At 35.6% G+C, this 17,604-nt stretch overlaps 1 protein-coding gene across 1 annotated transcript in view; it reads right to left on the bottom strand.

Moving 5' to 3' along the window:
* LOC136812868 (oxysterol-binding protein-related protein 9-like) overlaps nucleotides 1–17,604 on the bottom strand; it is a 35,173-nt gene that overhangs the window by 2,028 nt on the left and 15,541 nt on the right. The window contains exons 11-21 of the mRNA XM_067069393.1: nucleotides 10,202–10,275; nucleotides 9,639–9,724; nucleotides 9,260–9,341; nucleotides 6,770–6,865; nucleotides 5,369–5,456; nucleotides 4,177–4,287; nucleotides 2,427–2,490; nucleotides 2,000–2,096; nucleotides 1,358–1,401; nucleotides 697–778; nucleotides 65–156 (exon numbers count right to left, since the gene is read on the bottom strand). Of these exons, the coding sequence (XP_066925494.1) occupies nucleotides 65–156; nucleotides 697–778; nucleotides 1,358–1,401; nucleotides 2,000–2,096; nucleotides 2,427–2,490; nucleotides 4,177–4,287; nucleotides 5,369–5,456; nucleotides 6,770–6,865; nucleotides 9,260–9,341; nucleotides 9,639–9,724; nucleotides 10,202–10,275 (916 nt within the window). The remainder of the gene's footprint in view (nucleotides 1–64; nucleotides 157–696; nucleotides 779–1,357; nucleotides 1,402–1,999; nucleotides 2,097–2,426; nucleotides 2,491–4,176; nucleotides 4,288–5,368; nucleotides 5,457–6,769; nucleotides 6,866–9,259; nucleotides 9,342–9,638; nucleotides 9,725–10,201; nucleotides 10,276–17,604) is intronic.

The raw sequence follows: 17,604 nt of genomic DNA, 5'->3' as shown, positions 1-17,604 counted from the left end.
AGAGATTAAATAATGAATGAATGAATGAATGAATGAATGAACGTAAAAGAAAGTAAGAAATTACCTCCTCGATTCAAATTCCAGTTGTTTGGGAACCTTTTTCACTTTTTTATCGACGATTGGCATTGTAAAAGTGTCAACGAAGACTTCCGTTTCCTGTAAGTAAAGATGACCGATTTTTATAGATCGCGTTGAAAAATAATAGCCTGGTAAAAGAATGGAAGCCAATCAGATGCTGCGGTATTTGAGGGAAAATAGCCCGTATTTCGGTATCGCAGAACCCTTGAAACCTCCCTGTATGGTTATAGATTACATATACAAAAATACAAAACTACCATATAAAAATGATTGCTAAACGTTAAGCGGTTACAGGGTCCGAAATACCAAGTAACGTGGAGTTTGCAACGTTTACAACGTCAGTTTTTTGGCTATAACAACTTTTGCCATGCCTAATCCACGGGTCCTCTCTCAAATTAGTTTCAAAATCCTATCTACTTTCAAACCAATCACATGCGGTTGAGTCCCACGAAAGATGCTACATATCATAAGGATTATCCCCCCCCCCTACTATAGAGAACAACAACAATAACAAAATAGAAAAAGATTACAGATTCTACTTTTTGTTCACAAACATTCAAGAGAAAATTGAGTGGAGAACTTTCAGACGAAAAATACATCTCTTGAGAGCTGACTTACCGAAGAATTTGCTCGTTTTGCATGCATAACGCCGTTCCAAGGGCCGTTGACCGTCAGAAAAGGTTTCTTTTGCGAAGGTGCGCTATAAGTGGAAACAAAACATTAACGTCTTGAAAACTATTGACAATTTTGGGGATGAAAAGTAAGGTTTACATCTGAGACGGAAAATAGATTTTACACGACAAACTAGCGTTTATTTTTGATAATTTTGGTAAATCATACAGAATTTTGAGACGGAAAAGCCTGTATTTATATACTTCGACAAAATCCCTCTTAGACGGAAGAACTTTTAACACTGAAAAGGGTTGAATTCCCGGGTGAGCGGGCATACCCAGTACCGGAGGGCATGTGTGAACGGTAAGGGCACCTTTTTTACACCTTGAAAATTTATTATTTTTAACAGTTTAACAAGTTGAATGAATATGCTTTAGGCGTACAAACTTTCGCGAGGTCGAAAAATCGCATTTCGACATTTACTTTCGTGAATTTGAGGAAATACGCCTAAAGTATACCATTAAATAAAAAGTAGAGTTTTATGAGTAAAACTGAAGAACATTATACTCAAACAATATCCTGTTACATTTGCCACATTATCATATAACACTTATATTACTATATAACACGTATTATTTGACCATGAAATGAAAGGAAAATTACTTACTATACTTCAGCTCTTAGTATATTCTTTTTCCCTCCATAAAATGGCTAAAACGAAAGGGATATTATATGAAACCTCTAGTCTTGTCGGGGTGTATTATTTTATCTCTTTTACCTCTTTTTGTCTTATCTTATCTTAAAAAAAATGTTTGAAAAGTAAAAGATTATTTTTGAAAAACGAAAAGTCAACAGATAGATCTATGCCCTTAGATAGATAGATTATTAAATTTTGAGCAACAAAAAGTGTACCAACAACACAAAAATCCCTAGGTAGGAAATTAGTATCCTAGGGTGAGAAGTTTACTTTTGGATTGGTCTACAAAATGAACATGATGATTTTGGAACCCCGTTCGTGACCCTGCAACCCCGTTCTTGGTTCAAAGGCAGCAAAAAAGCTGCGATATTTGACATCAGTTGACATCGCTGTCATTCTATGCAATTTCCCGAACTGAATGTTTTAGTTTAGTAATAAATCTATCTATTTCATGCAAATTACACGCAGTCAAATCTTTTTTTAAATTTGAGATTCGATTGTTATGGGAGGTACCTTAAGGGAAGAAATTTTTACGGATTTGTCCAAAAACCGCGAAAATCTGTTCCGCGAAAATTCCAGTTGTGGAATCTGTTGATTTGAAATATTTCATACTTTTGTTAAGAATTCAATTTGGGCGCTGAAACCAGTTGTTGGACACGTGATCTCCGTTTTACCGCCCAACTCTACCCATGGTACTGTTAAAATCGATCTAAATGAAAAGAAGATTAACATTTTTTTGAAATAAGACCTGAAAAAAAACAACAAAAAGTTTTACACCCGAGGGGGGGGGGGTTGGGTTCACTGAGACAAAGATAGATATCAGGACGGGCCATTACCAATGTCCTCTGGAAAATGTATCAGACTTTGCGTAAAAAAAGGGTACAAATTTTGTCTGTTACAGTCTTAAATTTTATTATTCAGGGTCCGAATTTTGTCTAGAACAGTTCAAATACTTGTCAAAAAATGATTTCGAACAAGGTCTAATGGGCGCGTCCCCGCGGCCGTCGAGAAAATTCATGCAAACGTTGTCACTTCTCACCTTCCGTAAGCGTTTGGGAACGTCATGATATATTCCTCGTCCCATTTCGATACGAAAACATTGCCTACAAAATACAAAATACAGAAAGTTCAAGGTTTTTTCACTTCACAATTCGAAAAAAACAACCCATTGATGGCAAAACAAACTAATTATGTCGCAGGTCTAGATTTTACCCAAAAGACAGCGAGCGGGTTCCAGTAAAATTTCCGGAATTTTTGTTTCCATCATGACGTTCTAATGGATTTAGAGCGCCATGGTTTCCATAGAATACCCAGCTGGCACACAACATAGTTTCAACGTTTATCTAATATTTACAATGTCAAAAAATGGCGAAACACCGTTGTGTGACAGAGTTTTAAGCCTAAAAATGTTCTTACTATGTTCTTAATTATAGCATTTTGTGAATATTTTTGCGCAAGTTACTGATAAATTAGATTGTGCAAAGCCTTAGCCTTAACTTGTTCTTAACATTTTGACCATATTGAAGAGAAAGAGAGAAAGAGAGAGAGAGATGTACCATCTCTGCAAGGGAAATTGGCCTAAGAAATAATAAAAAATTATGTCCTAGGAAAATCATAGCGCTAGACATGAAAAAGAAATTCAAGTAAAAACTAGAGAAATAAACTCTATACATTAGCAATCAATCCATTCCATTTCATTCGATCCAAGGCATAATAAAACCAATTACTTTTCTCAATTTCACACTTTTTCAAACATTTGAAAATACCCCGACCATAAGTGAATTCAGGGGCTCTTTTTGGCCTTTTGGAACAGACTCAAGACGTCAACATTTTACGAGGTAAACGATCATATTTCATACGTGTAACGTGGCCAAGCCATCGGAGCTGCCGTTTGTAAACATAACTATCAATCGATAAAAGACTTTACTTATGTAATAACTCATCATTAGTTAAACGGAACTCGAAAACATGTTTCATTGTAACACCACACATCGATCGAACACATCGTCGGTGGAATACGCGTAGAAGGTTAAACAATTTTTCAGTTAGACACCACGATTCAGATCCTTATAAGAGGATTGGTAAGATAAGCCCTTCGTAAACAGAACTTTCGGCGAATAGAGATATGTGTGAGTTGGACAGGACACTCTTACGTAAAGCTCCGAATGCGTTACTGGCCTTGCGTATTCTATTATTTACATCCGCTTCATCAGTACAGTTCCTCGAGAGTATTGTGCCAAGGTAGCAAAACTGATCGACGACCGGTAAGAAACAGTTGTCATCTAGGCGGATGGGCTCAAGATTTGTGTTATCAAAAGATTCAGGGGTTGTGTAGAGCGTCCTTGGGCATATTCAGTTTTCGAAGGCTTGTTTGGGTTTCGTACATCGCCGACATGCACTTCCATTCCGAACCTCTGAAAATGCTTTATGAGCAACGGACCATATTGAAGCCTTATATTTTTATATAGTTTGTTCGTACAAAAAGCGTATAACGGTGGACGTTAGTCAAATTGGCGGAAAATGTGATTAATTACACGTTTTTTTATAAGAACATCAAAAATATTTGAATCCTTAGCATGATCTTAACTTTTTGAGTTTTTTAAGCCTAAAAATGTACTTAACATGTTCTTATTTTTCACCCTTTTGTGAGTATTTTTTGTCCACTTTCCTAAGAAATTGGGTGTTTTAGAGTCCACAAAGCCTTATAATATTCTTAAAATTTTGGTCATCGAAGCCTTATGTTCTTATATAGTTTGTTCATATAAAAAAATGTTAAGTCTGTTACATACCATTGCCAGCCATGTGTACACCAACAGATAGACCAAGAAATTTGGACTTGGTCCATATGTGAGCGTTGAAGCAGACATCTTTGTTCTCGCATTCAGCATAAAACGCCGATACTGAAAAAACAAGACGAGATAGAAATATGTAAGACTAAGTAAGACCTTATAAGCAAGTCTCTTCGATAATTCGAACAAATTTTAGTCCATGTACTTATTCGAGTTACAGAGAATATACATTATTTGTTTGTACAATTGACGCTCTCTAATTCGATTTTAAGGGGAATTGGTTTTTTATCCAATAGGAGAGCATATCGCATACTCTCGGGTACCTAATAGCCGTCCTCCCCGCTAATTAATTTTTCGAAAATATTCCATCAGGACATTCTTATTCCAACCTCTTATTAAATTTTGGGAAAATGTTTTTGAAAGTTCCCTTTTTTGTCTTAATTCTGCTGTATTAGCCTCCTTTTCAAACATTTTTCACCCAGGACATTTTTATTCCAACCTATCCGCTTATTAAATTTTGAGATTTTTTCCAACTCCCCCCCCCGGCTATTAGGTACCCGAGAGTATTAGAGTGTCGCTTAAGAGAGTTTCTCGCTGACGGTGACTTTTAATGTTATCGAAAAATGGAGCGTATCGAATAGTAAAACGTCGAATTAGAGATTATCAACTGTACAAACATCTAAGATCGTAATTCGATGGGGAATGTTTTTAAAAGCCCAGCTAAAAACGTCCATTGTTTGCGAAGCCAAAAAGTGTACCTTACATATCAAACAGATTGATATCTTCAAAGAGAGAAAGTCCTCTGCATAGATAACTTTTCCAATCGTGTCAATTTCTTGGGCCAACCCATCTTAGATCCATACAGGGGGTCGTGGACGAACACTTCCAAGAAGTAATTTGAAAAAGAATTTCAAGGGGATCTAAGGAAAGATTTTTTATCCTTTCAAGGGGTAAAAAGCTTTTCTAAATCTTCCAGGGGGTAAAAGATTTGTTCGTCGACTCTCATTTTGAGGTGTAGAGAAGAATTTTTTCATGGGGTTTTCTGCAAATTTTGCAATTTTCCAAGGGGTACCTATATATTTTGAAGAATTATCTTTGGCTTAAAAATTTTTTTCCACCCCCATGTACGGATATTAAATGGAATAGCTCACCATTTTCATGTTTAATATTATCATCGTCTTAAAAAACTTACTGGGCGGGTGATGAGAAACTTGTTCTGCGACGAAAGTGACGTCCTCTTTTGTTCCCCATGGTATTGGTCCGTCTTGTGATAAATTGTTCTGCGATTAAGAAAATCAAACAGAGTAAGTAAAAATGCAGGGCTAACAAAAAAAGTTGTCACAAAAAGTTAAAATACAGCCTCTTGAAATGAAACGATTTCTTTTTAACCCTTAGACTCCATGAGACGCGTTTTCGCGTCCTGAAACAGCCAAAATACCAAGTCCCAAAGGTTGGGTCCCAGGTCCCTAGGACTTGATTTAAAGGGGCATAAACCGAATGCTTTTTGAAAGAGTACAAAATTACCATTCCAATGGTACCAAAACGAGTGTCTAAATCAAAAGCTACAAGCTTTTACGCCATTTTGAATTTTCAAGTTTAAAAAAAAAAATCATTGAAATTTTTCAACTTTTTCAAAACTACTGCGCGCTCAAAGGGTTAACTAAATTTTTTAAAATTTTTTTTGAAGACTCCAAACTGCTCAAAATGACTGAAAATGACAAATAGGAGTGATTTGAAGTTGTTTTGACCATAAAAAATTTTTATCAGGGGTCTCATTAACCCTTAGACTCCATGAGACGCGTTTTCCGCGTCCTGAAACAGCCAAAATACCAAGTCCCAAAGGTTGGGTCCCAGGTCCCTAGGACTTGATTTAAAGGGGCATAAACCGAATGCTTTTTGAAAGAGTACAAAATTACCATTCCAATGGTACCAAAACGAGTGTCTAAATCAAAAGCTACAAGCTTTTACGCCATTTTGAATTTTCAAGTTTAAAAAAAAAAAATCATTGAAATTCTCCAACTTTTTCAAAACTACTGCGCGCTCAAAGGGTTAACTAAATTTTTTAAAATTTTTTTTGAAGACTCCAAACTGCTCAAAATGACTGAAAATGACAAATAGGAGTGATTTGAAGTTGTTTTGACCATAAAAAATTTTTATCAGGGGTCTCATTAACCCTTAGACTCCATGAGACGCGTTTTCGCGTCCTGAAACAGCCAAAATACCAAGTCCCAAAGGTTGGGTCCCAGGTCCCTAGGACTTGATTTAAAGGGGCATAAACCGAATGCTTTTTGAAAGAGTACAAAATTACCATTCCAATGGTACCAAAACGAGTGTCTAAATCAAAAGCTACAAGCTTTTACGCCATTTTGAATTTTCAAGTTTAAAAAAAAAAATCATTGAAATTTTTCAACTTTTTCAAAACTACTGCGCGCTCAAAGGGTTAAATTAGAGAATACATATAAATACAAGTATAAATTAGTTTGTAAGAAAAAAAGTCCGACAAACTTGGCGAGTGATCCGTGACCTTATTTCAGAAGTAAAGTCTAATGGAATATGAGATTTTCACGGCAGCATAAAACCAGTTGTACCGTACCTCGTCTTTTCCGTAGTTTGGGTCATCCGTCAAATCAAAGAAACACTGGAATGTTTCACCAAGGATTGGGTTGTATGGTTTTTTTGCTACTGTACTCTAAAATGTGAAAAAAAAAACAGGATTACTATTACAGTGTGGCCAGTGTAGAGTTACAATGACAGCGTGGCCAATGTAGAGTTACAATGACAGTGTGGCCAGTGTAGAGTTACAATGACAGTGTGGCCAGTGTAGAGTTACAATGACAGTGTGGCCAGTGTAGAGTTACAATGACAGCGTGGTGGCCAGTGTAGAGTTACAATGACAGTGTGGCCAGTGTAGAGTTACAATGACAGTGTGGCCAGTGTAGAGTTACAATGACAGTGTGGCCAGTGTAGAGTTACAATGACAGTGTGGTCAGTGTAGAGTTACAATGACAGTGTGGCCAATGTAGAGTTACAATGACAGTGTGGTCAGTGTAGAGTTACAATGACAGTGTGGCCAGTGTAGAGTTACAATGACAGTGTGGTCAGTGTAGAGTTACATGAAGTGTGTCAGTGTAGTAGTAGAGTTACAATGACAGTGTGGCCAGTGTAGAGTTACAATGACAGTGTGGTCAGTGTAGAGTTACAATGACAGTGTGGCCAGTGTAGAGTTACAATGACAGTTGTGGGCCAGTGTAGAGTTACAATGACAGTGTGGCCAGTGTAGAGTTACAATGACAGTGTGGTCAGTGTAGAGTTACAATGACAGTGTGGCCAGTGTAGAGTTACAATGACAGTGTGGTCAGTGTAGAGTTACAATGACAGTGTGGCCAGTGTAGAGTTACAATGACAGTGTGGCCAGTGTGGAGTTACAATGACAGTGTGGCCAGTGTGGAGTTACAATGACAGTGTGGCCAGTGTAGAGTTACAATGAACAATGTTACAACCGTGTGTGTAGAGTTACAATGACAGTGTGGCCAGTGTAGAGTTACAATGACAGTGTGGCCAGTGTAGAGTTACAATGACAGTGTGGCCAGTGTAGAGTTACAATGACAGTGTGGTCAGTGTAGAGTTACAATGACAGTGTGGTCAATGTAGAGTTACAATGACAGTGTGGTCAGTGTAGAGTTACAATGACAGTGTGGTCAGTGTAGAGTTACAATGACAGTGTGGCCAGTGTAGAGTTACAATGACAGTGTGGTCAGTCTAGATTACATTATGAAAGTGGCTAGTGTACAGTATCACATGTGAAACGGACTAAGTATGAATGTTTCCCAATTAGGTCGTACAGTCAACTCACTATAATTCGAACTTCTATTAATCAAATCTTTCTGTAACTCGAACTCATAATATATTGGTCGCCTTCAGGTGAAAGAGAGTTTAAATTACTCCATGTGTTCCAAATTTTTCTTTAATTCGAATGAAATGTTTGATCCCATGAAGATCGAATTAGAGAGAGTCAATTGTATTACACTTTATGACAGTTGTCAATGCAAATTTTCCAAAATTAGGGCATATAACCAACTCTCTCTAATTCGAACTACTGTTACTCGAATCTTTCTTTAACTCGAACTTCAACATCGGTCTATATGATATAATAATCTATATGGAAGTCGAATTAGAGGCATGGAGCTTATTGTATTGTATTGTCTTTTGAATTGACTGATTTTATTTTGAGATGGAAAAGGCTTAGTGTCAGCATAGTATAAGAAAGCCGCGGCTGGAATGATAACATCTGAATTTCTCTTGTTCTATCTCTGTCGTATTTGATGACTATTTGTTGATCAAGAAATTAGTTATGTAGCATCTTTAATGGTAAATTTTATCGGTTTGTCGTTAATACTTACTTCTTAGCGCGTTTTAGACACTAATGACATGCCCTTGATAATTTTATAATGCAAGTTATAAAATCATTGTAAAGGAAAGATCAAAAATAAGAAATTTAAACAAGCACAAAATGGCTGGGCTGAAAGAACTCAAAAATTAATAAAGTGCCTCGAATGCTTTCGCAATATTTCAGTGAAATTATTTTAGAAATCAATGAAAAAGTACATCAAAATAATACTGTGAAAATTTCAAGCCAGCACCTTCAAAATTCCTCATTCAAACTGACAGGAGAGTTGTCATCTTGAATATAGTTCTTATAATTTCAGTTTTGGCGAAAAACTATAGTTTCCACAAAATACCCCTATAATATGTCAAAAATTAGTTCAAGTGTTCTATTTGGTACAGATTCAAAGATATCTAGCAATAAAAAAACTTTTTTTGAAGGAAAATAAGAGAACAATTTCAAAAACTATCTACCAATAATAAACTGAGCATCTTGATGTTCTTATAAAGCTCGGAGACAGAGATGGAACAGCAATTAACTGAAAAGAAAATGTGGTACATATTCCAGCCGCGGCTTTCTTATACTATGGTGTCAGTGGGATGAAAATTTGCCTCGAACGGAAGAACTTTCATCATCTTTGGCATTGAGTTTTGAGATCTTCCTAGTGTTTTTTGGAAAAAAACAACAAAATATTCTCACCTTACGACCAGCGTGAAAGGACGAAAGATACCATTTCAAAACTTGAAGCATCCGATCTCCTGCATCGTCTAAGTCTGGAATTCTAAAGTAAATAAGGAAAAACCTCGTTTTCTTTCCTATGGACCTTGTACTCTAGTTCAAACTTCAAAACTTAAAAGTGACAAATTTTTAGAGAACCTCTCATTTATTCCCATTTTATTCATGATGAAAAGAAAGTGCCCTCCCCTTATCACTTGGAGGGGGCTAAACTTTCTTGAACGATTGTGACTCTTTAAAAAATGTTCCGAGGAAGGGGGAGGGGTTTGAAAGGATTGGGGGAATTTAATTTGGCGGATGACTCAAAAGAATTAATTTTGCGGGGAATTCGATCACGTCTTACCCTTTAAAGAGGTCTGGATGCGCAAAGAAGTCAGCATACATTTCCAATAGCGAACGTCTTTCCAATATAAAGGTTGGTAGCGTGACCTGAGGTAGATATACAGAAATATCATTTTGATAACTACTGCACTTATTTATCATGGACAGCATGGCATGGAATAACAGCTTAGGAAGCCCCTGAATGTTAGGTAGGTACCCCCAGCAGGCGTTACTACTTAAATCCCTGCCTATAGACCGATTCGCCAACATCCAGTTAGGGACTATCTTCAAGCAAACCTTAAGCAAGCTGCCTGCTCCTAACTAACAACGGGAAATAACAGGAAATATTCTGAGCTATCAAAATGTTACTAAATCATTCTGTACATAGATATTCATTCTACCATTTTGTAGGTAAATGGCTGATTTTAGGTGAAAATGACGTCACACTCACACAGAATCAGTGAATGAAAAACCAATGTAAGATTTTAGGAACGCCGTAAATATCCATGAAATTATCCCTTAAGGAGCTCCTGTTAGAAAAATCAAAGTTTCTAGAGAAAAAGACAAGAAATACTATTTACATACCTTTGTTAGATCCATACCAATTTTGACTTGAGAAATGAGATGTGAAATAACTGAACCATGACTGGACATGTCGGCTGGAAACGAAAGAAAAGAGCAAGGGAATATTAACATTTAATTTCAAACGATAACTCGTCAAAAATAAAGATTCTTCAAAGTAGGATGTTTACTCCGACCTGATCAAGCTTGAGAGAGTCGGTTGATATAATTTCTTTTTGACGTCAGAAACGCAATGCAAGGGGTTCTTTCTGGTTATAACAAGCGATACTTTTATGGACCTACACGTTTTTTTTTTTATTAGACCCTAGTTTATAAGAACATATAGGCTGATATTCGTCGAAAAATTAAGAACATCTTAAGAACATGCCCAGCCTCAGTATGGAAAAAAATGACAAGAAACTACAATTTCTTCCTCTTTTTAAGCAGTTTTAACCGAATTTAGGGGTGGATCTTCAAAATCGAGTGTCAAATATTGTCCAAATTTTGCCAAATTTAAGTGCTCTTTATTTTGTATCATATTGTCGATTTACAATAGTCTGAAAGATTAAGAACGCATTTAAGAACATTTTAGGCTGAAAATTCCTAAAAAAATAAGCACATCCAGGCTCAGCCAAATTTTAGGTGTTCTAATAAAAAAAAAAACGTGTACCTGGTTATCAAACTAATCAGTGAACATTGAAACAATGAAACACATAAGACATAACTGGGTCAAAATACACAAAAAAATAAAGAAAATGAAAGCATATCTATTGAGAGAAACTATCGACACTGTTGAAAAAGATTTTTGAAAAATAAATAAAAAAGCTATTAAGCGCTTTTCTTTGTAAAAACCACTATCAGAAAAATGCACAGCTTAATAAATAAGGTTTCCAGAAAACTCAAACCATCGCACTCTACCGTGACATTTTCTTCTGTTAGAAAAAGTAATGATAAAAAAATAATTTGGCTAATAACATTGATCTATGCATGAACTTCATAAATAGTGATTCTTATAGATAAAGATTCGTTTTTCAGCCTAAAAAATAATAAGTGTTTACAGAAAACTCAAACCATCGCGCTCTAAGGTGACATTTTCATTGTTTAGAAAAAATAATAATAAAATAATAATTTGGCTAAGAACATTGATCTATGCTTATAAATAGTGATTCTTATAGATAAAAATTCGTTTTTCAGCCAAAAAAATAATAAGTGTTTACAGAAAACTCAAATCATCGCGCTCTAAGGTGACATTTCTTTGTTTAGAAAAAATAATAATAAAATAATAATTTGGCTAAGAACATTGATCTATGCTTATAATTGGTGATTCTTAAAGATAAAGATTCGTTTTTTAGCCAAAAAAATAATAAGTGTTTGTAGAAAACTCAAATCATTACCCTCCACCGTGACATTTTCATCTTAAAAAAACTAATAAAAATAATAATAATAATAATATGGCTAAGAACATTGATGTATTCTTATTAAAAGTGGTTTCTTATAGATAAAAATGCAATTTTTGAGCCAAAAAGATTTTTTTGCAAAAATCTGCTTGAGCCATCTTTTAGCTATGATTGTACTACTTTCATGCTAAAAATCAGAAAAAATAAATGATTCAATTTTTCACAAAGTCCAAAAAACCCGTTTTTAAGCCGTTTTTTGGCCCAATTTTGCCCAAAAGATTTTTTTTTCGAAAATCGGGCTCCGTCACATTCGAGGGTTTATGGTCATGCACCTTTGTGCCAAAAATCAGAAAAAACTAATGAGCCAATCTCGAGAAAAGCTGGTAACTAACTAACTAACGAACATGGGTTAATTTATAGGACCTCCACCCCACCGGGGTAGGTCCAAAAAAGTAATAAAAGGGATTCTTGGCAGTTTGAGAACTTGTATGTACAAGACGAACAATGTCTTTCCTCGGCACCGTATCGTATGTAAGTATTTCAACCAGAAATCTAGGAAGACATAACATCAAGTCATTGCAGTGCCGTTTCAAAGAACTGACGTCATTTGATAATTTAAATCAAAACACATAAAAACATTGCAGACCATCAAAGTGTTCAAAAACCCGTGTATTAAAAAAGGGAGGGACATACATGGGTCAGGAGCACCGAAATACCGACGAATTTTTCTTAGTTCAACGTCAACAACGACATCAAAAAGTTCCTAAGATCCTTATTTCTTCACCACGTAGCAAGTTTGACACCGAAACACTTTGACACTTTTTTTCAAACACCAATATCACCGACGGAAAAAGGGCAACATTGACGATTTTTATGGTTTTTGGTTGGAGTAGTTCGCCTTTTCCTTTAGGGAAACCACTGACCTTTAAATATCCCAGGACCAAGCAATATCCGCCATCTTTGATTGGAGTTTTTTTGGAATTGCAATGTTAAAAATTAACGTCTAACGTCGCTACATCATAAAAGGAATTTGAGGAAAAGTAGACCTAGCGCTCTCGATGCATTTACACCGCTATCGAGTAGTGCCGCCATTAGGGTACCACTTTTCTAAAAACTCCGATCAAAGATTTTGCGTGGCTGGGATTGAGAAGCTTGGTCCAGGGTATATAAAGGTCAGTGAGGGAAACATGTAAATTATACCAACCAAGGTAAGCCCCACCATTCTCAAGATTTGGAATATATTCATAACTTCCACGAGCAGATATTAAACTAACCTTCCTCAATTTCAAGGGTGTCATCTTCCTTTTCTCTTTGATGCATCTCAAGAGAATTTTGATTTTTAATCATATGTCTTCCCATAATTTTCAGATATTGAAATCATAAGATTTTTATCTTCGTGAAACAACTTTTAAGGAAAAGGTTCAGTGGAAAGAATCTTTTTTTTGTGTAAGTTTGGAAATACCAACCATAAACTATCAGTGACTTTCTGAAATAAAAGCTGTAGAGGATTGAACAATTTGTTCGTGTGAAATCTCGCGAAATCTCATGAAAATTCGATTCGTGGAAAGAATCCAGTGACTCTCTCCGTGAATCCGTGAATTTAAGTTTCTCCCTTTGTTGTACTAATAATTTCTATAAAATTCACCATTCCCTTGGCTATTGTGACTCTGGGACTGTACCTGTAGCTAAACAAACAAGACTATTATTAGGTCCTGCAAGAAAAATTTCCCCTCGTGAACCACAAATTCAAAACTGTTTTTTGCTGAATAAAAGACTGTCTGATTTTTATATGACCTTGATTCTTGGTTGAATTGAAATTAAAACTTTGATTTTTATAATCGACCTGGATAGAGGCTTTGTCAAGTCATTTAATATTAATTCTTTTGTTGAAAAACCATAATTTTTTAAAGGAAAAAACGAATCCTTCAAAAGAAGAAGAACCGCAAGCAGGGGGCGTTCAAGGGTTTTCAGAAGAAAATAAACCTTGTAATACAGAAAGAGGAAAATGACATTGACTTGACAAAGCTATGTAGTGAAAAGAGCTCATTAAAAAGAAGCTTTGATTTGGTCTGGTAAATATTGTTTGGAGCGGTTTGGAAACCTTGAAAAAAGGAAGATGTTTCTCTGAAAACTTAAAAACAAACAATATCTTAATCCTTCGTTTTTTATTGCCCTGGAAAAAGTTCTTCTTCCAAAAAAAAGAGAGAAATCAAAGTGTAGCGTATTTCATCGATATTTACGTTTGAACAAATAATGATTATTTTTCTCCTACACATTCAATCAGACATTAACATGACCAAATTATAAGATAAAAAGGTCCAGTTAAAAATTTAGATGTGTACCATAATGTGGTCTAATCTAAACAAACCCCTCCAAATTCCGTCGCCCCTCTTTAGAGATAGCAACCATTACGCTGGAGTAAGCATATCAGACGATGTAGAATATATCCCTGTGTCACAGACCCGCTGGGAGCCAAGCCCCACAGGAAAGATTGACAAAAATTTCGTTCCCCGGTGGGAAAATACCTTAGAATTTCAGCCCCTCTTGAAAACTAACTTTTATTTCATCCCCATTCGAAATTCAATGTTTAAAAATTGCACTTCAAAACCATCCCCACTGAATTGTTTAACCTTGGAACAAAGGAATTTCAATAGGAATTTTTATCCCCACTGAGCAAAAGTTCCACCGGGGCTGTGAGACAGGGGTGTTAGAGTCTTTCTTGCCCCTAAAGAAGGGTGTCAAGACTAGAAGTGAGCTGTCAACATTAGGAAAACTTACTATACATACATTAGAAATAAAGTAATTAAAGGTTTCATCACCCTTACACTAGTAGAATACTGTAAGCATATCAGACGATCTAATGGAGTATAAAGTGCTGATTCGAAAAAGTTCATTAGATTTAGATGGAGAGTTTTCAACTGCAAAAGTACACTGTGCTTAAAATACAAAGTATGCAAAAGAAAATAAAGAGAAAGACCTCGTTAATAAAAATCGCACCATCAAAATGGCACTATCCATCGATAAAACGATGAGTTAACATAAAATAAAATAATCAGCTGATTTTAAACATTTTCATCAATTTGAAGGTTCAAGCATGGTTCAAGCAATACTTTTGCATACAAAGCTGCGGTTAAGAATTTAGCTAATAACAAAAACCACGCCAAAGTTCCAACCATAGATTTATGATTTATAAAGCCCGAAAGGCTAGATGTCGTGGTTCGGCTGAAAAGTGTGCCGTGGTTAGGCAGGAAATCCTACCTAGGTCACGTGACATTACAGTAGGATTTCAGCGCTTGACCAATCAGAAGCTTAGCGGGTTTTCATGCCTGTGATGGCATAAAGTCCGACATCTAGCCCATCGGCCTTTATAGATCTGTGGTTCCAACAAGACTGTTTCATTCCAATTGTATTTCAATTGGCTTGTATGGGTGAACTTTCTCAAAAGAACTAGCAGTTCGCACATTTTAATATGCCACCATAACTACTACAGGCTATCAACAACAAACTAAGGTGGTAGAATTAGATAGTATTATGTGCAGAGGAGTCACTTCATAATTTAAAAACACCTCTTTAATGATTATGCTGTATAGTCTGTGTGTGCTTGAGCTTTGTTTTGGTTTGGTTGACATGTAGACTAGTAAGTAGATTTTCAAATAGTGTTAGTTTATAAAAAGCTCTCTTATTAACAACACAACATTAATTAAAAAGTAGATTAACAATTTTCTACCGATAATTCGTCTATTAATGTAGACTAAACTGCACACGTACAAGTCTTTTTATATAAGAACCTGTATAGACGTTTTTTATATAAGAACATCCAAAAGTTTTAAAGCCTTTGGATGTTTTTAACTTTTTAGATTTCAAGCCTAAAAATGTCATTAACATGTTCTTATTTTTACCTTTCTGTGAGCAATTTTGTCCGTTTTCCTAAGAAATAGGGTGTTTTAGAGCCCGCAAGAAAAAACATGTTAATAAAATGTTCTCAGTTGTTTTTTAATATCGAAGCCATTTGTTCTTATAAAAAAACGTAATATAATTTTCCTTTAAGAACAAGGAATTGTTGAGCTTTCTTTCTATGCCATGTAGTTATAATTACATAATTTTACTGAAGTTCCAAAGAAAACACATAAATATCAAGCATTCTCAGTAGCCATACATCGCTTTTCCAAAAACATTGTAAATGTCTATTAAAGATGAATTTTGTATTCATAACTTCTAACAACTTTCCTAACAAAAGAAAACAGCTTTTTAAAACATGCGAACATTTTTGCTTCAGTTAAGACGTGGAGATAAGTAGAAACCCTTGGTGATGGATGCATTCAAATCATAACAAATTGTTGTCAAGACACCATGTGCACAAATTGGTTTTACAAACATTAACACAAATGATCACCGGAAATGGGAGGTAAAAAAGGCTACTTAAACTGCACTTTATGTCGGCGGCAATATTTAACAATGTAATTTTCGCACAGTAGTGTATAGACTAGCAAGCGTCTGTCTTTCCTTGAACACAGCAACGCGGGAATAGTGCTTATAATAAAGATTTCTTATAAAAAATAGAAAATTGCCGCGGGAGAGTGGATTGGAAAGACAGACTAGTTCCAAACGGTGCAATACGGGATTTTGCTTCAATCTAATCTCAGGCAACGTTCCCTCGAAAAAGAGGGAAGATAAAATGAATGGACACGGCTTATTTTTTCTTCTATTCTCATCGCAATATTTGAGTTTCTCAGAGTTATGGATGAGAAAAAATATATAAACACAAACAGAAAAACGTGGCGAGGACTTCTCCAACTTCTTTGCAAAACTGAGAAGAGAAGATTTTTAATGCTTTTAAATGTTTATAAACACAGATTTAAACTGTCTTGGCATTCTCTATCTGAGATACTTTATTCATACATTGTTTTTGGCTTGGTTGGGATGTTGATATATTCAAAAAACAAACAAACTTTTATATGGATTATACTTTCACTTTTTCATGTGATTGTTGTGATTGAAAGATTTTTTGATTATGTATGGTTATAAACATTCATGACATGTTTTAACACTGTCTTCTTTGAAATTTTGTTGGCTTGGTACGTTGGTAAATCTATAGTACAAGTGCAGTATTTATGATAATATGACAGATTCCATGACTGCATGCAGGATACTTTTTGCAGGGAATGTTCAATATGTTTATGCTCACATTCATTGGGTAACAGATCACTGCTTTTTCTATAATACAAGTTAAACTTGATAACCTTATCCCAGAGAATGTAACTCTGAAATGGCTACAGAAATCCTCAAAAATTAAGATGGAAAGTATGGTATTTATATAACATTTTTGGTGGTGCGATACATGGTGTGGAAATGATGAAAAGTGAAAGTAGTAATTTGGAATTTTTAAAAATTGAATGCTTTTTATACGAAAACAATATTCTGACAAGCTGACCAGTGGGACACATCTTGGTTCTATTTGTGAATGAAAATAACAACATTTTACATTGAGATGACTGGTTTTCTGGGTTTTCGGAAGCCCGGCCGTTGTTTAGCTGGATTTCACTACCTTGAAATTGTTAGATGTACGAGGATGTTTTGGGTTTTCACTACTGGAAGACTTCGAGGGGGCACTTAGGCAAAATTAAGTATGGGGACATGCCGCTGATCAGGGTCCCTTTTTCAGACTCTAGAGATATATGATAGGGTGCCAAATTTGTACTAATTTTCAAGATAGTAACCCTGACTGGGTCGATTTTGGGTCATTTTAGACAATTTTTACAGTGAGAATATTAGAAATATTAGAAAATATTTGAATTTTTCTTCTACTTTAAGTCATTTTTGCCACTTTACAGATTTTTTTCGATTGAATCATTTATCGTTCTGAAATAGTCCCAAATTTACCAAACATTCATATCTCACAGGGTCTACTTCTCAAACTCCAGCGCAGGGCACATCCCCGTCGGTTGTCAAGGTTAGTGCCCCCTCCTCCCCCGGAGCATACTTCTACCTTGTAATTTTTGTTGTCCCCTGGTGTTGTTGAACACGTTCAGA

This window comes from Clytia hemisphaerica, unplaced genomic scaffold (genome assembly GCF_902728285.1).
Source record: "Clytia hemisphaerica strain Z4C2 unplaced genomic scaffold, Clytia hemisphaerica genome assembly, whole genome shotgun sequence".
Lineage (NCBI taxonomy): Eukaryota > Metazoa > Cnidaria > Hydrozoa > Leptothecata > Clytiidae > Clytia > Clytia hemisphaerica.
Note: the sequence above shows the minus strand (reverse complement) of the source record. Positions and strands in the feature narration are given on the sequence as shown.